General features: G+C 49.2%; 1 protein-coding gene across 5 annotated transcripts in view; it reads right to left on the minus strand.

Annotated features, from left to right (window-relative positions):
- RFFL (ring finger and FYVE like domain containing E3 ubiquitin protein ligase) overlaps nucleotides 1-22,173 on the minus strand; it is a 75,237-nt gene that overhangs the window by 12,336 nt on the left and 40,728 nt on the right. For all 5 annotated transcript variants that reach the window (XM_040244046.1, XM_040244041.1, XM_040244045.1 and 2 more), the window contains exon 2: nucleotides 8,172-8,359. In XM_040244046.1, coding sequence (XP_040099980.1) covers nucleotides 8,172-8,351 — 180 coding nt within the window. In that variant the 5' untranslated portion in view covers nucleotides 8,352-8,359. The remainder of the gene's footprint in view (nucleotides 1-8,171; nucleotides 8,360-22,173) is intronic.

The raw sequence follows: 22,173 nt of genomic DNA on the forward strand, positions 1-22,173 counted from the left end.
CTGTTGTAAAGTTAAGAGATAATGCACTCAGCATATCGGACATGTGAGTCTTTAATAAGTGTTTAGTGTTTTAATTATTATTTCTAGGAAATACAAGCCAATGATGAGAGTCAAGATTCAAATCAGTATCGTGGGGCAACCCTCCTTCAATAATTGTATTTTGTTCTATACTTCTCAATACTGTACAATTATAATCTTTGATAATTACTACTCCAAAAATATATATATTATTAAATGATTGAGGGGCTACTATGTGCCAGAGCTGGACTTGGCTTATCATTCAGGTCTGAAAGCAACCCTGAAAGCAGGTGTTTTCCTGCCTCCCCACTTCTGGGACAGAGAGTCCGCGGCCTGGAGAGAGGAAGGCACGTCCTGAAGGGCGGGCAGGGAGCAGCGGGTCTGAGGTCCACACCTGAGGGGGTCTGGGTTTGGTGCTCACGCTCGTGTTCTTTCCACCAAGCCATGGGACTGACTCAGCCCCACGCCAGCCCCCAGCCGTGCTGAGCCAAGGGCCTGGCTCTCCCTCTCGGAACTCCCGGCCCAGGACCCTGTCTGCAGGCACTGGGGCCCAGGGCCCCGCCCTACCCTGGGAAGGCCGACTCCAAGTGCTGGGAGCGCGGGGCTGCCTGAGAGCAAACCCAAGACAAATACTTAGTCAGCGACAGGAGGCCCTCCAGACACAAAGGGGGAGCTCTCGTCTGTGGAAGTACAGGGTGTCTCGGGCGGCTGACGAGAGGGCCGGGCAGGCGAGCTGGCACCGCCTGGCAGCAGCTACTCCCAGGATCGTGGACAACACAGGGCACGAGGGCGTGCTCAGCCCCCAGGAGGCAGCTCCTGGCCCCTCGGCCCAGAGGCTGAGCGAGTGCAGGGTCATCCGATGAGCCCTATGGCCACGAGCGGGCCACACACCACCACAGGGGTGAGCCCTGGGCCCCCAGCACTGGTCCTGGAGGGGCGGTCACTAACCCTTTAGAGAAATTAACAACTTTTCATTAGGGTGACTTCAGCATTAACCTAAATCTTTCTGCCCCCTCTCTTCTAAGTATAGAAAGCTGTTCCAGCAAACAAGAATGCCCAGGAGACTCATTCCCAGAGTCGAAATCACAGGCCCTCTGGTGTGGCGCTGAAGGAGAAGTCTGCAGAGTCTTTTCTAAGTGTCAATCAAGCAGTAAAGGGAAGCGAACATAAGGCTGTGACTGCTGACACTTGGAAGGACATGTCAAGCTCCCTCACTCTCCACACAGTGCTAACCACACAATACAATGTTCACACGGCTGCACGCGCTTTAGAACAGTTCTGGGACCAGTCGCCACTCAGATGGAAAGGAGATGTTTTGGGGTATTTGGGGGGTTCGGTCACATCTAAAGCTTTTCTAGTGGGTGATGAGATGTGTTTAGGATGACACAGTGAAATCACAAGGCTTCCATGTCATAAAGCTGTAGGTCCTGACATGGAACATTGCTTATACTGGTACAGTTTGCTAAAACACTTCAGTTCAGATCAGTTCAATTGCTCAGTCGTGTCCGACTCTTTGCGACCCCATGAATCGCAGCACGCTTGACACAACTGAACAGCCCCGGGTTGCTCCATCAGCCAGATCTAAACAACAGTCTTCTACGGTGTGCAGCGTACTGGATACCAGATCAGAAAGCAAAGACAGCAACCCACCCAGCTTCTCCAACCCCCCAGGGGCTCTGAAGTCCTGGCATCTGAAACACACCTGACAGGAAGCAGTAAGTCAGTGCTCACTTGAGGCTAAAACCCCAGTTTGAAGAGTCAGGAAAGAACAAAAGAGAAGGAAAAACCAGCTGTCAACAAATGCTGGCAGAACAAGTAAAGGAAACACTCAAATATAAATTCCAGCAAATGGTACACACTGAGTAGCGAGGTGGCGAGAAAGACGACCTAGGGGAGCCCGGGTGCCTGCAGAGACACCCAGAGCACCGGGGCCGGCAGGGCTGCCAGCGTGTGGCTCCCCCTGCCAACCCACCCTTCCTCTGCTACCCCCCACCCCAGCCCCGCTCCCTGGCACAGGCCTGGCCCATGTTCTCAGCCCTCTTCCTGCCATCCTGCTGAGAGGCAGCCCCTCCTGGGAGGGAAAGGGCAGCAGGGACACGCTAGGATTAAGTCCTGGCTGGCTGCGTCCCCGCTGGGGAAACTTGTGCAAAACAGACAACTTCCTAGAGTCTCAGATGCTCACCTGCAAAGCCGGGTTCTCAGGACTTCCCTGGTGGCTCAGTGGCCAAGAATCTGCCTGCCAACGCAGGAGACACAGGTTCGATCCCTGGTCAGGGAGTTCCCATATGCCGCAGAACCACTAAGCCTGTGTGCCTACACTAAGCCTGCTCTCTAGAGCCTCAGGCCCTAGAGCCCGTGGTCCACAGGAGGAGCCGCCGCCATGAGAGGCCATGCATCGCAACTAGGGAAGAAAGAGCCTTCGCAGAAACGAAGACTCAGCACAGCCCTGAATAATAAACAAACGAGTAAAATGAAAGTCGGATGCTCAGTCTACCTCGAAGGGCTGCTCAGGTACCACATGAGCTAATGCACAGTGAACCTCAGCATGCGGTAGGCACCCCACACAGTAACACAGTCACCTCTGGTTCCCCTCCCCTTGGGCCAAGACCGAGGAGCCACCCCCTCTTTCTGCTCTAAGACTTGATTATCTCTCCATGTCTACAAACACAACCTCCCTGCCAGGCCACCCTATCCTCCCCTTCCTCCAGTTGGTCAACTAAAGAGGCTGGGCACCAAACCCCCTCCAAAACCGTCAGGGCTGCTGCTAAACCACATGCAGGATATGTCGCTTCCGGCCAGTCCTGTCCTGCAATTTCCAAGACTGGAAGCTCTAGAAAACCAGGGCTCCATATTTTTCACGTCTTCTCTTATAAAGTCCTTAGTGCTAGCTGGGCTTTGTACCAGTAAGCATTCAGCAAATACTGACCACAATGAAGAAAGGAAAAAGAGACAGGAGGATCCATGTCATCATTTCAATTCAACCACTTCAAGAAAAGACGTTTTGAAAGCTTGCAGCTGTTAAATGCCAAACCCTTGAGATAAGATGCCGATCCACTTAAGCATGAAATTACAAGTGCAAAACTCTCGTTGGAGAAAACATCCTTAACATTCACAGAATTCACTGTGAATTACACAAAATTAATTCGTCCCCTTGTGGCAAGAAAATATTGTACCAATAACCATCTTTTACCTTCCAACTGGAACTTCCTTTCCCCCTACAGAAGCTCTTCTTGGGACTTGCCTCTTGGTCCAGGGGTTGAGAATCTGCCTGCCAATGCAGGAGACACGAGTTCGATCCTTGCTCCAGAAGATTCCACATGGAGTGAAGCATCTACTGAGCCCACGTGCTGCCAACTACTGAGCCTGTACTCCAGAGTCTGTGCTCCGCAGCAAGAGGAGCCCAAGCAACGCAACCAGAGTAGGTAGCCCCCACTCCCCACAACTAAAGAAAGCCCAACTGCAGCAGCAAAGAACCAGTACAACTAAAAATAAACAATTAATTTTTTTAAAAAAACTTCTTCTTGGTACAGAAGCTTTCCTCCCGCCTCCTCACACAGCTGTGCCTTTGCCCTCCTCTTCCTGTCAGCCTTCGAGCTCCCTACTGTGGAGGGATGACTCTCTTCATCTTTACCTTTCCACCCCAGGCAACACCTAACACACCGTAGATACTGGATAATCTATTTTTCACTAAATAAGGAAAAAGTTACTTTATTTTTTAATTTTGGCCACGCCAGGCAGCTTGCAGGATCTTAGTTCACCGACTTGGGCTCAAACCCACACCCCCTGCAGTGGAAGCGGAAAGTTTTAACTGCTGAGCCACCAGAGAAGGCCCTGGAGTTCCTTATTTTACTCAGTGTCATGCCTTATTTTAGTCAGACTGATACCCCGCCTTCTTCAGTTCGACCTTCTCCTCCTCCATTTCACCCGTCTTCGTCAGTCGTGTGCCCTTGTATCTTAGTAGCTAAAGTGCCTTTGTGTCTGAGTCTCTTCTTTTTCATCTGTAAAATGGGTTGACAACCACTCCTTCACAGGGTTCTGGCACAAAGATCTGATCACCAGATAGAAGCTGCCTGGATCGGTCTCGGCCTCCCCCAGACCAGGCTCTGGGAACTTCCCGCTGGTGTGCAAGAGCCGCCTCAGCGCCTCTCCTACGGCTCCAGCAAACCTCCCTCCTCGTGAAGCCATGTCCGCTCCCTGAAACAGGGTCAGCCAGGTCACTGCTTTGTTCAGAGCCCTTCAGTGCCTCCTTGTGGCCTGGTGGCTACAGGCTCCTTACTGCGGAAGCCCTGGTCCTTCACTACCGAGGCCAACTTTGCTGCCCTCACTCCCAGTCCCCTACACCCTGCAACAGGCCACCCACTCTTACCAGGTCCAGCCTGCATCTGCTCCACCCCTGGTGCTTTTACCTTGGCCACTGCTTTGCCAATCAACAAGCCTTCCTTCGTGGCTAGGATGATCCATTTACCAACAGTGCCTGGTGCCCTAATACATAACTTATGCAACTGACTCTCATTAGTTCTTTGTAAATAGGGGCCTCCTTAACCAGACAGTAAGCTCCCCAGGGGAACGCCCTATGTCTTGGCCCTCTCTCCACAAAAGCGTGACCTCTAGCTGCTAGCACGCTGCTGGGACAGAACCGGGCCCTCAGTGAAACTCTTCAGTGTGGAAATGCCAGCCGTAGAGTGAAAGCAGTCACTCTCTGATCTACTTCCTCTTTTGCAAATTCTTCTCAACAGTCCAGTCATTCATTCATTCATTTGAAAAACTGTATTGCCCACCTACCATATCAGTCTAGATAGACACTGGGAAAAACTTGTGGACAAAACCGGCAGAATCCCTTACTCTGTGTATCATCTGAGAAGACAGGCAGTCCACAAACATATGTATGCTGGGTGGTGAAAACCGCTATGAAGAAAATAAAGCACCTTCCCATTCCCACCCAACCATCCCTCTTTCTTCTGGGGCCAGTCCCCTCATCCATCCACTTTCTCTCCTGGCTGACCAACGTCAAAAACGTGCTAGATCTCCTGATTCTCCCAAGTTTGTTTGTTTGTTTTTTTAATTGGAGGATAATTACTTTACAATATTGTGACTGTTTTTACCGTACCTCAGTATGAATCGGCCATAGGCATACATTTGTCTCTCTATCCTGTACCCCCACCCTTCCACACCCCAACCCTCCAGGTTGTCACAGAGCACCAGGTTTGGCAGCTCTGAGTCACGCGTCAAACTCCCAATGGTGACCTGTTTTACATATGGTAATGTATGTTTCAATGCTATTCTCTCAGATAAGCTCCCAAGTTATCACCACTTATCTGTGCTTTCTCTCCATTTCCACTCCAGAGTATAACTGACCTTAAAAAAGAGCTGCAAATTCACGCTACTGCTTTTTTTTTGGTCTGTGTTGTATGGCTTGCAGAATCTTAGTTCCCCAACCAGGGAGTGAATAAACAGTGAAAGTGCAGAGTCCTAACCACTGCACCACCAGGGAATTTCCTATGCTGCTTCATTCAGACAAGGGTTTTCCATATTCCTTTCTTGCCAGTTACTTTGCCACTTCTACTGGTTGTTCCTAGCACTGCTCACAATGTAGCGATGAAAACAGCCCGAGCTCTGGCCATCTAACAGACCTGATGTGCTTAACGAGTCCTTGAAATGACTGCTTTAGATAAGGAGGACAATTTCTTCATCTGTTAAATGGGAAGACAGAACAGTAGCATAACGTCATGGGGTGGTGTAAGGATGCAGGGACACCACGCATCTGAAATGCCTAGCCTGGTGCCAGGCATGTGAACAGGACCCCACGGCCCTCCTTCCATCACCTCCGTTGCTCAGTCCACCCACCATCTCCACCCCCAGCAGCACTGAGACCGCATGGCCCCGAGTTCCCCCTGCTCTCCACCTCAGTCTCCATTTTCGGACTGAACCTCTCAGTCCACGTGTAAGAGGAGGGGCGACCCTGCCCATGGAGCCACAGCCACCTGGCTTTGGCAGCCTTTCCCACTGAGTTCTCAGTGACTGGGGTAGCCAAGCAAATGACAACAGAGCTTGGCTGTGTGCTCCCCTTCCCTGCATTGCAGTGAGGTACAGGCAAAATACAACCTACGAGGCAAACTACCCATCCTCCACCATCTTACAGGTACAGAGGGGTGGCTGGTCAACACTGCAAGCTGCAGAAAGTCTGACACACTGTCTTCGGCAAGAGGACTTGAGAGTCAGAGACATATGTTTGAATCCTGGCTCTGCCTTTTAATAACCACAGTTGTGGGGCGCTACCTAAGCAGAGGGGAAAGAATGAGTATTTTCATGTCTAGGAAGCTATTTGTCAGGAACTTGACAGATACAGTTTCCTTTTACTGTTAAACTTTAAGCCTTAGTTTCTCATACGTAAAGTGGGAGATCAGGGCCCCTGAAACCTACATCAGAGAACGTCCCTGGGGGTCCAATGGTTAAGACTCTGCGCTTCCAATGCAGCAAGTGCAGATTCAATCCTCAGGTGGGGAATTAAGATCCCAAATGCCATGCGGCACGGCAAAAAGAAACCCGAAACAAAAAATCTACATCATAGAGGTATTGCGAGGATTAAACGAAACCAAAACTTTACAAATCACTTAAAATAGTCCCTGGCCCACAGCAGATGGTTTAGAAAGTTATTTTTTCCTCTCAAATTTCCCATTATCGTCACTGGAACATCACATTCTGGGCTGCACACTTCTCATTCTGTAGAGTTCTTTCCCAGGTCAGGGCTCACCTTCAGTCCCCCGGTGTGCTTGCCCAGACAGAGGGGAAGCCCACACCCACGCACACCATTGGCCTGGCCAGCAATCTCACTTCCTGCCCCTACTCTGGAAACTGCTATCATGCATTTTAAATAACATGACTACAGTAAATAAATAAGCTCCAGTCTTCACCTTGTTAGGGTCCTGGTGTATCTGAGATGTCCCTGCACTGCCTTCAATTAAAAGAACAAGTTCATCTAGAGTCAGGCTTTTTACGACGGCAGCTAATGAAGAAAACAGCAAGTGCCTGCTGCACCCCAAGCATCATGCCGGGACCCCTGAACAGCTTAGCTCACTTTATTCCCAGGACACTGTGAGATGTGATTTACATACAACTATGATATCCTCACTTCACAGTTAGGAAATGAATCTCAAGAGGTGAAGTCATACAGCTAGGAAGTAGCCGAGCTGCTATCTGAATTCAGATCTGCTGCTGCTGCTGCTGCTAAGTCACTTCAGTCATGTCCGACTCTTCGCAACCCCATGGACTGCAGCCTACCAGGCTCCTCCGTCCATGGGATTTTCCAGGCAAGCGTACTGCAGTGGGGTGCCATCGTCTTCTCCGGAATTCAGATCTAGCTGTGTCCAAATCTCTGCCGAGATGCTTTGCTTTTGCTTGGTTAGTTTTTTGGGGGGCGTTTAGCCATACCTTACTCTTGCCTAGAAAACCCCATGGAGGGAGGAGCCTGGTAGGCTGCAGTCCATGGGGTCGCTAAGAGTCGGACATGACTTCACTTTGACTTTTCACTTTCATGCACTGGAGAAGAAAATGGCAACCCACTCCAGTATTCTTGCCTAGAGAATCCCAGGGATGGGGGAGCCTGGTGGGCTGCCATCTTTGGGGTCGCACAGAGTCGGACACAACTGAAGCAACTTAGCAGCAGCAGCCATACCTTGTAGCATGTTGGATCTTAGTTCCAACTCTTTGCAAGTTTCAACTTAGCTGCAACTCATTTTGGATCTTAGTGCTGACTCTTTGCAACCCCATGGACTATACAGTCCATGGAATTCTCCAGGCCAGAACACTGGAGTGGGCAGCCATTCACTTCTCCAGGGGATCTTCGCAACCCAGGGATCGAACTCAGGTCTCCCACATTGCAGGCAGATTCTTTACCAGCTAAGCCACCAGCCAGGGAAGCTCTTAGTGCCCCAACCAAGCATCAAACCCATGCCCCCTGCACTGGAAGCACACAGTCTTCACCACTGGACCTCTAGGCAAGTCCCCTGCTTAGTTCTAATACTCATGTGAAAGGACGGGTCAGGTCTGGGTTGCCAGCTCTGCACCGGCAAAGGAAGGGCAGGCGTCAAGGAGGGGAGGCCTGCCCCAGGACCCATGGCTACAGTGGCTGAGCAGGCCCAGAAGTCGACACTCACCTTCCTGGCCATGCTTGCGAAGTGGGCCCCACAGGCCTTGCAGCTTGGTTCTGAGCCCGTGGGAGAAGGAAAGGAGCTGTACCCAGGGTTGGAATAGGCCTGTGTCCTGGCTCCCTGGGGCGGTGGGGCCTCCTCAGGCTGTCCATCCAGGCAAAACCAGTTGCAGCAGGCTGCCCACATGATAAGATCTGATACGAGGAAGAGAAGGGAGAAAGGTCAGAATTAAAAAGACACACCTCGACTGGGTTCCCACCCCCAAGGGCACAGGTGAAGGGCCATATAGGTCTACACCTGCCGCCAGAGGCGAGGTGAGGACGGGCTTTCAGGGGCCACATCCGCACTTCCCCCTGGCTGCCCTTCCAGTAAAGGCACACACAGACAGCTGACCCGCCAGGACAGGCCAGCTCAAGCGGCCGAGCTGACCTGCTACCTTTGAAAGGGTGCTGATGTCTCTTTGGGTTTCATCTGAGATCTTTACTTCAAATAACATCTTTTGTCTTAGCGATTACACATGGCCTGACAGCTCTGTCATTCAAGAACGTAACCTTGCCCCTAGAGCTCAGACAGAAAGAACTCCATCCTGCATTTCCACACTCAGACTGACATGAGGCAGAGGGATCAGTATTTCCTTTATTTAGATGAGGCAACCCAGGCTCAGAGGAATCAACATCATACCTAATCACAGAGAACCGAGATTCAGAAAACCCAGCTCTTCTGACCCTCCACCTAACATTCTCTTCCCTGTATTACGGTGCTCCCTGGTTTCCACTCCCACCAGCCAGCAGAACTCGCTGACAGCTCTTACATGTGTACCTTCGACTCGACATCAGCTGCTACCACGGCACCTGTAATACCTGTAATACTTATGCTTTTTTCTACGCCTAGGCCATCCATTTTTTGAGGGCAGGGACCACTTATTCACATCAGTCCTGGGCACACAGCAGACGCTCCAAAGATATCGGCTTCCTTGCTGAATCAGCGCCTCTGCAGACTTCATAAGAACTTTTGGGTTATTATTCCCATTCTAAGTATCAAATATAGGAATTAGGGGCAAGGGGGTTGATGCTTTTTTTGAGATCACCGAACAAAGAGGATCCACTCTCTCAAATGTCAGAATAAACTAAACATTACAAGGGGTTCCACTAAAATGCCAACTGCTGCTGTGATAAAGTAAGATGTGCTGTTCTCAGTAGACTGAGGCAGTCAGGGTGACCTTGTAGGCCTGAACTCTCCGCTCAAGGGGATAATGAATGAAACATGTAGCGTATTCATAATCAGCTCACACAAAAGAAGGGTACTTTCAGCTCTGCCTCCTTACTCACTGAAAGTGCCTTTGTTAGACTGGAGTTCAAAGACCATAGTGAGCTGGAAGGAACTAAGAAGCCACTGGTTCCACCTTAGTTATTTTTTAAGGGGAAAAGAGGAAGGCCGAGGACAGTGAAGGAGCTTCCTGGTTCATGCAGATATGACCTTCGACCTCATGATTACTCCAGAGTCTTTCCAGCTTCCTAACACTGCCTCCAACACATGCATTCATTTCTGCAGGCATGTCCCATTAGCACCTGTCTCGGCTGCCTGCCTGTGACCCCGAGAGCAGGGTCTATGGTGGTCATGCAGTGCCTGGCAGATGGGCGGCTCAACCAGGACTCCTGATGAATGAATCGCAGTATTTAAAGCTTCACTAGCCACACATGCATTCTGTTTCCTGCACATCAAAAACATGTCCCTCTGGCTCACTGTGACTCGTCTCAAGACTCTCAGTTCCCAGAAAACAGGGACCTAACCTGCCTTATGAATTCACATGGTATAATGCAGCCAAGAGCACTTAAATAAGTGAGCTATTTGTTGCAAGAGACTGGAGGCAACAGCAGAGTATTAGCCCTTTGAAAGAGGAAGTTTGTAACTCTTAAAAAAAAAAAAAAAATCACCTGTTGGGCTTCTCTGATGGCTCAGGGGTAAAAGTCCACCGGCCAATGCAGGAGAAACAGATTCAACCCCTGATCCAGGAAGATCCCACATGCCTCAGGGCAACTAAGCCTCTGCAACACAACTACTGAGCCTGTGCTCTAGAGCCTGGGAGCTGCAACTACTGCAACCTGCACACCCTAGAGCCCGGGGTCCACAAGAGGCCCGCACAGAGAGAAGCCCATACACAGCAGCTAGACAGCAGCCCGCGTTCGCCACAACTGCAGAGAAGCCCGCTCAGCAGTAAAGACCCAGCAGAGCCAAAAATAAATACATAAAATTACTTCTCTAAAAAATATAAGAAAAAGACCTAAAAAAAAATCCCCAAAAAAGATGTTGATGGAAACATCTGAAACAGTGTGGAATAATACAAAGATCATAAAACCTGGAACCAGGAGACCTGGGCTACTACCTGCTGCCAACGACTCACAGCCTTTCTGTGCTTCACTTTTCTCGGCTGGACATTCTTCAGTCTGTAACACACTGAATGAACCTCAGTGATCGCCACTAGCATTGTAACCATGCTTTCACTGCAATCTCTCTGGGAAGGCGCAGGTAAAAAGTAAGCCTAGAGGGACTTCTCTGGCCGTACAGCGGCTAAGACTCCACATTCCCAACTCAGGGGGGCCCAGGTTCGATCCCTGGTCTGGGAACTAGATCCCCCATGCCGCAATGGAGATCTAGGATCCCGTGTGTCACAACTAAGACCCAGCACAGCCAAGTAAATAAATAAATATATTTTTTAAAGTTAAACCCTGTGATTTCACCACAATTACCATTTGGCTTTCCAGGCTTGTCCCAAATGTGGACAGATTTCTGACAGAGTCAGCAAGATGTGTCAATTAACAGAATGAGGTGAGGGGAGCGGGGGAGTAGCAGAACAGCCTGGAGACAAGGCTGTGGGTGGTTCACTAAACTTGTCAGGACCTCCGCTCATTTGTGCCTGCAGCCTTTAGAGGGGTCAGTGCTTTGCTGTGCTAGGCGAGTGTGATCGAGCACCTGCCCTCATGGAGCTCACGTCTAACACAGCAACTAGAAATGTACAACCAAACACTGAAATTTCAGGGTGCTTTAACAGAGGTCTGCGTAGTGCAAGGGGGTGTGTGCATGCTCAGTCACTTCAGCAGTGTCTGACCCCATGGACTGTAGCCCATCAGGTTCCTCTGTCCATGGGGTTCTCCAGGCAAAAATACTCAAGTGAGTTGCCATGCCCTCCTCCAGGGGATCTTCCCAACCCAGCAATCAAACCCACATCTCCTGTATCTCCTGCAGTACAGGTGGATTCTTCACCCACTGAGCACCCGGGAAGCTGGGGGGTCGGGGAGTGAGGGGAGCAAGGAAAGGGTGACAAGATGAGAACAATGAGCAGCTCCTTCCTCCGGGGTGGAGGAGTGACCAGGGAAGACAGACCCTATTGAGACAAGCTGGGACATGAGACCCTTTGTCGCAATGCCTGCACCAGGATAGACATCTCCTCAAACCACAAAATACAAAGGAAACTGTAAGGGATTAAAAATAACCTTGTGAATGTGTTGGGGCAAAATATGGGCAACAAGACACAAAAAGACCAAAAGACACAACTGCCACTGCTGAAGAGCTGGGAGCAAACGCAGGGCACTGAGCATGCCCTCTGCTCACAATGCCACCCAACGGGCGGGCAACCACCCAGGCCACCCCTCCAGCCCACCCCAGGAGCCACCCTTCCCTACTCGCACCCATTGAAGGAAGAGCTCCACATGCCCCTCAGCAAGCAGGCAAGGTAACCTGCTGCTTGGTCTCACTGCCCCCTGTTGCAGCAGGGGCCCTAATAAAGCCTTGCTTGGATTTCTTGTCTGGTCTCTGATCAATTTCTATTAAGGAGACCAAGAACCCTGTTCAGTAACACTATTACGGGCCAGAAAGTCAAGAGCAAAAAGACTTAAAAAAAAACCAACAGCATGGACCAGGACATCAAAGAAACTACAAAATGCTTGGTTGGGTCAAAGGTAAGGGTAGGGATGGATGAGAGTACGGCAAGTAAACAAGCAGCCACTCAAAACCTTCTATTCCAGAACTTCCCTGGTGGCCCAGTGGTTAAGAAACTGCCTGCCAATGCAAGGGATGCAGGTTCACCCCCTGGTCAGGGACGATCCCACCTGCCACAGAGCAACTGGGCCCATGTGCCACAACTACTGCGCTTGTGCTCTAGAGCCCGCAAGCACTAACTACAGAAACCTGCGTGCCTAGAGCCCCTGCTCCGCAACGAGAAGCCACCGCAACTAGAGAGTATCCCCCAATCTCTGCAACTAGAGAAAGTCCACGTGCAGCAGTAAAGACCCACAGCAGCCAAAAAAAAAAAAAAACCACCCACAAAACTTTGTATTCCTTGGTAAGGAGCCTGGAATTTATCCTATAGGTAGCAGGACACCATTAAAGGTTGAGGCCACACCAGGCTTTGTGATCTTACCTGCATTTTAGAGTGGTCACTACAGCAGTAAGCAGTGTGGAGGACCAATCTGTGAGGGGCGGGTTGGGAAGCAAGATATGAGGATACAGGCAGAAGAGAAAAGGACAGAGAGATCTGCGACAGACTTAGCAGGATGTGGCCGTGAACCGAAGGGCTGGGGGCGGGAAGAGACCAGCTCTCTGAGTGACACAGTGGGAGCGAGAGTAGAACCCTTGATTGAGCGACAGCCCTCAGGAGGAACACGTCTGCGGGAGGAGGGGCAGGTTAAGACTCTGAGTTGAGTTTTAGTACCTGTGGGGGCCTGCGGAGGTACGCGCAGCACCGCGTCTGTTGAAGACACAGGCTTGGGGATCCTCGCCTACTAGAAAGTACCGAAAGCCAGAGAGGGGAAGGAAGATGGTTAGACCGTCTAGGGCAGAAGAGAGGACGGCCGGGGAGAGCTCTTAGGAACATGTGATCTAATGCGCAAGCAGCGAGAACCAACCGGCGCAAAGGAAGGAACCATGCTCAGAGGTGAGAGAACTGGAAGACTGTCTGGAATTTCAGAAAAAAATGTTCGACGCTGGCAAATGACCCAGAGAGTAGAATGTGCAGAGGAACATGATGGACCTAATTTTAGGAAACTGAGTGTGCTCCATGCCCTAGCTGTTTAGGAAGAGAGAAGCTGATGGATAACCATAGGTTGGGAAGCAAGTGAGAAGTAAGGATTTGCCAGACTCCAAGGATAAATTATTCTCTCTCGAAACTTTTGACAGTGAAGGGAAGAGAGAAGGCAGCGGGTCTCAAGATAAGAGAAAGGCAGACATATTCAGAGACCACAGAGGAAACCCCACAAAGACTCAGAGCTGATAGAGGAAGGGAAGGGAAGCTGGCAATAAATATGGGAGCAAGGGCCATGAGGGAGAGAAAGGTGATCAAGACATGGGGGTGGACTCCCCCGGGGCAGGAGAAAGGTCACCTCTTTCCCCAGAGACTGGAGCAGGGGTGAAGACAGATGGAATCAAAGCTAAGCTGACAGCACTAGCAGAGAGAGATGAAGAATGAAATATTTAACCACAAGAAGAAAACAAAAGGCGGGACAAACTGGAGACTGAGATTTATATACACTGTTGATACTATGCATAAGATAGATACTTTGGCCACCTCATGCCAAAGAGCCAACTCATTGAAAAAGACCCTGATGCTGAGAAAGAATGAAGGCAAGAGGAGAAGGGGACAAGAGAGGATGAGATGGCTGGATGGCATCACTGACAATGGACATGAGTTTGAGCAAACTCAGGGAGACAGTGAAGGACAGGGAAGACTGGTGTGATGCAGTTACGGGGTCACAAAGAGTTGCACACGACTTAGCGAATGAACAACAACAATAAGATAGATAACCAAGAACTTACTGTAGGGCACAGGAAACTCCTCAATGCTCAGTGGTGACAAAGAGGGCTTGTATGTATACGGATAACCAATTCACTTTGCTGTACAGCATAAACTAACATTGTAAAGCAACTATATACTGCAATAAAAATTAATTTTAAAAAAAAGAAAGAGGTAAGGACTTGGCCACATCACAGGTAGACCCCACTGGGTAAGGTACCATTTGGGAGGGAAAAGTGGAGAGGTGGCCAGCTGTGTAGTGTTTCAATTCCTGTGCTTTTACAAGTGCTTGGGAAACACCAGAGGTGCTGGGCCCCAGGGAGACCAAAAGTGATTTCCACAAGGTCCTTGCCCTGCCAGGGACTCTGGCCCCATCAGGCATGATATATATAGCTCAGCTCAGCTCAGCTCTCTGGGTACAGTAGCTAAGAAAGCTCTTCCTTAGCTGGGAGTCAAGGGGACCTGTCTTCCTCAGCACTATTTTCATCCTCTTAACTTTGGCTCTAATCTCAACTGCCTCCTCTGAGCAGCTCTGAAAGAAAAAGCTGTCAGCCTGAGTATTTGGCTGCACTTATAAGGAACTGGTTCTGTGGGAAGATGTGAAATTTGCCCCATGGTTACTCCACAGGCCCCATGTGTGGGTGGAGAATGTGGCCTCATTCTGGGGATGTGGGTGTGTGGGCAAGGGGTCACTGGGGAAGAGACTCCAGTGCTAAAAATAACTGAGGCCTGCCCGGCCTAACAGAACAGGTTCACCAAGGTTAGCAGACAAGGCTTCGACTCTCTGTGACGTGTATTTAAATACCAAGACACATTTCTTAATGAGAGTTGTGCCAAAATGGAAAGCCATAAGCCTAAATAACAACTATGATGTTGTCTACTCACTAAGTCTCATCCGACTCTGCAACCTCATGGACTGCTCTGCATGGACACCTCCCCATGGACTCTGCGACCCCGCCAGGCTCCTCTGTCCGTGGGATTTCCCAGGCAAGAATACTGGAGTGGGTTGCCATTTCTTCCTCCAGGGAATCTTCTTGTCCCAGGGATCGAACCCACGTCTTCTACATCCCAGGTAGCACTGCTGCTGCTGCTGCTGCTAAGTCACGTCAGTCGTGTCCAGCTCTGTGAGACCCCGTAGACGGAAGCCCACCAGGCTCCTCTGTCCCTGGGATTCTCCAGGCAAGAACACTGGAGTAGGTTGCCATTTCCTTCTCCAATGCATGAAAGTGAAAGTGAAGTCACTCAGTCGTGTCTGACTCTTGGTGACCCCATGGACTGTAGCCTACGAGGCTCCTCTGTCCATGGGATTTCCCAGGCAAGAGTACTGGAGTGGGGTGCCATTGCCTTCTCCGAGGTGGCGCTAGTGGTAAAGAATCCACTTGCCAATGCAGGAGACTCAAGAGATGCAGGTTTGATCCCTGGGTCAGGAAGACTCCCTGGAGGAGGAAATGGCAATCCACTCCAGTATTGTGGCCTGGAAAATTTCACAGACAGAAGACCCTGGTGAGCTGTCCACAGGGTACCAAAGTGTCAGACATGCCTAAGTACACATACACACTCCTGTGCTGGCAGGCAGATCCTTCACCGCTGAGCCATCAGGGAAGCCCAAATAACAACTATACCCAGGGTTATTTCAGGAAGGGAAAGCAAAAGGTTTATCATTTTAACACTGCCAAACGAAACTGTTACTTTTCTCTAGGGAATATGTTTCATCCTTCAGCTCTTAACAGAGACACACATGTGGCATCCAATTATGTTCCTTAAGGACAGAAAGTGGAACCACCTGTGGGGTATACAAAGAATTTTCCCCCAAAAAATAAAAGTAAAACAGAATTCTCCCTGAACAGATACATGTATGTGGTTGGCTGAGTCCCTTCGCTGCTCCCCTGAAACTAGCACAACACTGTGAATCAGCTATACCCCCATACAAAATAAAAAGAACTTTCCCTACATTGACAGCTTCGAACAATCTCCCTCTGTGATCTGCAAGCTTCCTCCTGATCTGCAAAGAAAATTACCACCTAATCTTTGCAAAGGGCTTGAAAATTCCTCCCCCAACTTCCCTCACCCTCTTCAGAAAAAAAAAATGGACTTGGCAATTTAATTTTCAAATATAGTCTGACTGCTCTTTTACTAAGTTTGTTTGAAAACTACCAGGCTCTCCTCTTCCAATTTGCCTAAAGAGTAAAAAAGGTGGGAGCTGTAGGGCTGGGGTGAATAAGAAAATGTACTGTTCCCTGTGGAAGAACCCTGCGGTCTGAGGCCAGAGTGGCTAGCTGGCACATGGGGTTCTGGCAGCTTGGTAGACCAAACCCTGTTGAACAGGAAAATAACAGTGCTAATAACAGGGTAAGATAAATGACCTATTCCAGGCAGGCTGAGTACAGCCACAGTTAGAGGTGGGAAAGCAGATAATGTGATTTGTCCTTGTGAAGTCCTAGAATCCTAAGTAATTTGAAAACAATCACCTCTCCACTTGTCCGCCCACCCAACACAAACGATTTTGAGTGGGATCAGCGGTAGCCATGGACTCTCCCATGGAAGAAAGAAGGGTCAGAATGTCAGTATCCTAGGAAAATCTCCAAGTTTGCAATGCAACTTCACAACTATCTTGCTAACCTGCCAAAATTCAAGGCACTACACTTGAGGTCCCCAAGGTTCTCATCCAGTTTCTTTAGAGTTTAGTTAACTGCTCTGTGAGCCAAGGTACTTCTGCAAAAACAGGCTTTACCCTGATACACAGACAGCAAAATCTTGGAATTAAGATACAGTGAACCCACTGTATGTTGTCACCTTTGTTTAGTCACTAAGTCATGTACAACTCTTTGCGACTCCACAGACTGTATCCCCCAAGGCTCCTCTGTCCATGGCGTTTCCCAGGCAACAGGACTGGAGTGGGTCTTCATTTCCTCCTCCAGGGGATTTTCCTGACCCAGGGATTGAATCCATGTCTCCTGAATTGACAGATTTTTTACCGCTGAACCACCAGGAAGCCCTCTCGAACGCACTATATAGGACATTGTACTGTGGCAGATTCATGTTGATGTATGGCAAAACCAATACAATATTGTAAAGTAATTAACCTCCAATTAAAATAAATTTATATTTAAAAAAAAGACATTGTAAAAACCCTTTGGAAAAAAACCTAATTAAAATGCCCCCATCCTCAAAGAAATATTTATTATTTTTTTAATATGTACTGACATGGTTTCCCTGGTGGGTCAGATGGTAAAGAATCCGCCTGCAATGTAGGAGACTGGGGTTCGATCCCTGGGTCAGGAAGATCCCCCAGAGAAGGAAATGGCAACTCACTCCAGTATTCTTGCCTGAATTCCATGGACAGAGGAGCCTGGCGGGCTATAGTCAACAGGGTCACAGAGAGTTGGACATATCTAAGCAAACAACCAGAGAAGGCAATGGCGACCCACTCAGTACTCTAGCCTGGAAGATCCAATGGGCGGAGGAGCCTGGTACGCTGCAGTCCATGGGGTCGCTAAGAGTCGGACACCACTGAGCGACTTCACTTTCACTCTTCACTTTCATGCATTGGAGAAGGATGTGGCAACCCACTCCAGTGTTCTTGCCTGGAGAATCCCAGGGACAGAGGAGCCTGGTGGGCTGCTGTCTTTGGGGTCGCATGGAGTCAGACACGACTGAAGCGACTTAGCAGCAGCAAGCAAACGACACTTTCACTTTCAGACACAGCAAATGAGAAAATGGCTAGCTGCAAGCCTTACAGAATCATCTCCGGCTTTTTGAGGGTGGTTTGCTTGCTATCAGACTGCCCTGGTGGCTCAGACAGTAAAGTGTCTGCCTACAATGCGGGAGACCTCAGTTCAGTCCCTGGGTCGGGAAGATCCCCTGGAGAAGGAAATGGTAACCCACTCCAGTATTCTTGCCTGGAAAATCCCATGGATGGAGGAGCCTGGTGGGCTGCAGTCCACGGGGTTGCAAAGAGTCAGACACGACTGAGCGACACTCACTCACTCACTCGCTTGCTGTCACTCCCATACTGCTAGAATTATCAAAAGCATCTATGCTATTAAGTGTAGGAAGGAAAGCACCCCCAGGTTCTGCATCACTAATATAGAATGGGCCTTGCTTCATCTTGTATATTATCCTTAAAAAGCAATTAACATACAACTGCAATGACTTTGAAAGAAAATGCCACAAAAACCTATCAATATGGCTTAGCCATGCCTCTTTGAAATAACTGTAGAAGCAATTACATTTTCTAAGAAGTAAAGAAGAAAGTACCATTCTCCACTGGAGGAATAAGTCTCATCTCCAGGCACTGAGCTGGGTTAGGCAGCACCTTGTGTTATCTCATATGGTCCTCACAAGAGTCTGGCAAGGCAGGTTAGCTAGTCCCATTTTCAGGTAAGAAAACCAAGGTTCAGAGAATATAAGTAACTTGCTTACCTAAAGGTCATACCCAGAAGGTAGTAAAGCCAGAATGTGAACCTAAGTCACTTAGACCCTAAATTCCACACTTTGAAAATCACAAGAAAAGTGTTCTCAATTCCACCCCACCCTCGCAAAAAAAAAAAAAAATCAGGGCTTCCCTGGTGGCTCAGTGGTAAAGACTCCCTCCACCTGCCAATGCAGGAGACAGAGGTTCGATCCCTGGTCTGGGAAGATGCCACATGCCAAGGAGCAACGAAGCCCGTGCGCGACAGCTACTGGGCCTGTGCTCTAGAGCCCAGGAGCCACAACTACTGAGGCCCCCAAGCCCTAGGGCCTGTGCTCTGCAACAAGACAAGCCACCACAATGAGAAGCCTGCAGACCACAACTAGAGAAGAGCCCACTTTTTCTAGAGAAACCACTGCAAGTAAAGAAAAGCCCACACAGTGATGACCCAGCACAGTCATAAATAAACAAACTTAAAAACAGTCTGTCTGCCCTGCGGCCCATTTCCCTCTGAGAGCCTGTTTTCTACCTCTACTGGAGATTTCGCATTGGCATACAGGCACTGTCCAGGACCTCCCAGTTCAAAAGACTCTTCCCTGTCTTAAGTACAGATTACAACCACACAGTGTTATCACTGAACACCCACTGGAATGGCTGAAATGGAAACGACAGACACCAGCAAGTGCTGACAAGGATACAGAGTAACTGGAATTCTAACACTGCTGGCAGAAAAGTGAACTGGCACCACCCCTTGGGAAACACACATATTTACACACACACTGCTGCTGCTGCTGCCAAGTCGCTTCAGTCGTGTCCGACACTGTGTGACCCCATAGACGGCAGCCCACCAGGCTCCCCTGTCCCTGGGATTCTCCAGGCAAGAACACTGGAGTGGGTTGCCATTTCCTACTCCAATGCATGAAAGGGAAAAGTGAAAGTGAAGTCGCTCAGTCATGTCAGACCCTTAGCAACCCCATGGACTTGTAGCGACCCCACAGACTGCAGCCTACCAGGCTCCTCCATCCATGGGGTTTTCCAGGCAAGAATGCTGGAGTGGGGTGCCGTTGCTCTCCGATTTACACACACAGGGCTTTGCAATTCCACTTCCAGGTATACGCCCAACGGAAACATGTTTCTTAAAAGAAGTATACAAGAATGTTTGTAGCAGTACTGTTGTAAGAGCCTCAAGCTGGAAAAGATCCAACCATCAATCCATAGTAGAAAGGACAAAAAGGTCTATTCAGACAGCGATGAGAATGAAACTACTGCTCTATGCAGTGGGTTGGAGATGAATCTTATAATGCTGAGTGAAAGAAGACAGGCACAAAAGAATACACATTAAATTATTCTATTTACATAAAAGTCAAATACAGGCAAGACTTTCGGTTCCTCAGGGATGCCAGGCTCACTCCTGCCTCGGGACCCACACTTGCTCCCCTGCTGCTACTACTCTCCTTCCCAACCGCAGCCTCTGCTCAGATGGCACCTGTTTGGAAGTGTCCTCCTGTCACCCACTTGCTTGGTGCCCTTTCGGTTTCCTTCAGGAGAATGATCATAATCTGTAGTTACATCTGTCTGTCTACAGTGTAAACTCCAAAGGCAGGAACCTCATCTGTCTTCACGTTTCTATCCACGTCAGCTAGCACAGGGCTACTTTATAGCAGGCCCCCAAATAACTTGCAGAATGAACAAATGGAGAAATAATCCATACTTTATCAATACAGCCTGAGACAAGGACTAGTTATCTCTCCTTAGGGCCCAAAGCATTTTGCCAATATTTACAGTGATATAAGGTGACTACAACAAAGTCCTTTATCAAAAACAAAGGTAGCTTTTGGGCTTCCCTGGTGGCTCAGCTGGTCAAGAATCTGCCCACAATGCAGGAGACCTGGGTTCGATCCCTGGGTTGGGAAGATCCCCTGGAGAAGGAAACAGCTACCCAATTCAGTATTCTGGCCTGGAGAATTCCATAGACTGTATAGTCCATGGGGTTGCAAAGAGTCAGACACAACCGAGCAACTTTGACTTTCATGAGCCTTCCCTGGCAGTCCAGTGGTTAAGACACCACACTTCCACTGCAGGGGGCACAGGTTCGATCCCTGCTCAAGGAACTTAGATCCCACATGCTGCATGGCGAGGCAAATAAATTAAAAAGCAAAAAAGAAATAGGACTTCCCTGGTGGGGGCACTGGGTAAGAATCCACCTGCCAGTGCAGGGGAGATGGGTTAGATCTCTGGTCCATGAAGATTCCACAGGCCTCAGAGCAACTAAGCCTGTACACCACAGCTACTAAAGCCCGCCTGCCTAGAGCCTGTGCTTCTCAGTAAGAGAAGCCACTGTGATGAGAAGCCCATGCACACAGCTGGAGAGACGCCCCTGCTCTCCGCAACTAGAGAGAGCCCGAGTGTAGCAACAAAGACCCAGTGCAACCAAAAAATAAGTATTTTTTCTTAAAAAAGAAACAACAACAAAAAAGGTAGCTTGCCTTGGACAAGCTCCTTAAGTTTTCTGAGTCCGTTTTCTCACCTGTATGAGATGGGTAACACCTCCCCTGCTGGTAACTACAGGGATGAGAAATAACCAAGTGCCCAACCTACAGTACGTGCTCCACAAATAGCAAATCAAAATAAATGGTCACTGAACTATACGTCATTACAAGGGTAAAATGGCAACAGCCAGGCTGTTCAATGGCGATTATTGGCTGGCAATCCCAATGTCCCTCACTCCCTCTGGTCACACAAAGCCCGAGTTCCCCACGGCCCAAGGGACCGAGCTGGACGGGGCCTCTGACACAGCTGATCACATCACCCACACAACAAAGACATAATCATTATCTAGAGAACTCACCTGAAGTTTAAAATCATCTCTCAGCTTGGAAGGCTGCTAATTTTTAAAAAAGAAGTTAGTGTGGAAAGAAACTCGAATTCCCTCGAAAACTGTTTACTGTGAAAAAAACAGAATCTTGGAGTAGCAAGTGGAATTTTCCAGGAAACCTGCCTGACCGGGGTCCATCTCAGAAGGGGAAGATTTAAAATGCTGCTGCCAGCACAATGGGCATAAAACAGGGTGTTGTGCTCTTGTAAGCAGGCACCCTCTGGGGCTCACCACACTAGACTGGTCTCCCTTGCTGGGCACGGGCTGAGGAAGCATGTTCTCTGTGGTGCTGAGACTATCTCTGACATGTTTATTTCAGAACGAAGAACTCGGAACACCTAAGTCACAGAGGAGACAAGTATCCTGTGCAACTTTAGAACTCCAAGACCTGAACGGGAGCAACAACTCTGCTGAGGTGGTGTATGGGCTGGACGTAAACACGAGAGACTTCAAGGCTGGAACATTTCCAAAGCTAATGGGGGTCTTCCATCCTCCAAGGCAGTCCTTTAGATGTGGGTAACGGAAAATGCATTTCCTAGATAAGAATTTTCCTTTCGGGGTGAATTTTTAGAAAACAGAAGAGTAAAAGTATATATATGAAAAAAAAAAACTTACCAACTATGTTTTACTTTGGTTTTAGACTCAGTCAGTGTGTATGCGCACGCTCACTTGTGTCCGACTCTTTGCAACCCCATGCACCACAGCCCTCCGGGCTCCTCTGTCCCTGGGATTCCCAGGCAAGAATACTGGAGGGGGTGCCATTTCCTTCTCTGGGGGGATCTTCTAACCCAGGGATCGAACCTGCATCTCCTGCGTCTCCCACCCTGGCAGGCAGACGCTCCACCACTGGACCACCCGGGAAGCCCAGACTCAGTCAGACCTGACCTTAAACCCTAGCAGTGAGGAAAGGAAGGAGCTTGAGGAAGGTGCTTCTCTG

This window comes from Oryx dammah, unplaced genomic scaffold (genome assembly GCF_014754425.2).
Source record: "Oryx dammah isolate SB20612 unplaced genomic scaffold, SCBI_Odam_1.1 HiC_scaffold_8, whole genome shotgun sequence".
Classification (NCBI taxonomy): Eukaryota; Metazoa; Chordata; class Mammalia; order Artiodactyla; family Bovidae; genus Oryx; species Oryx dammah.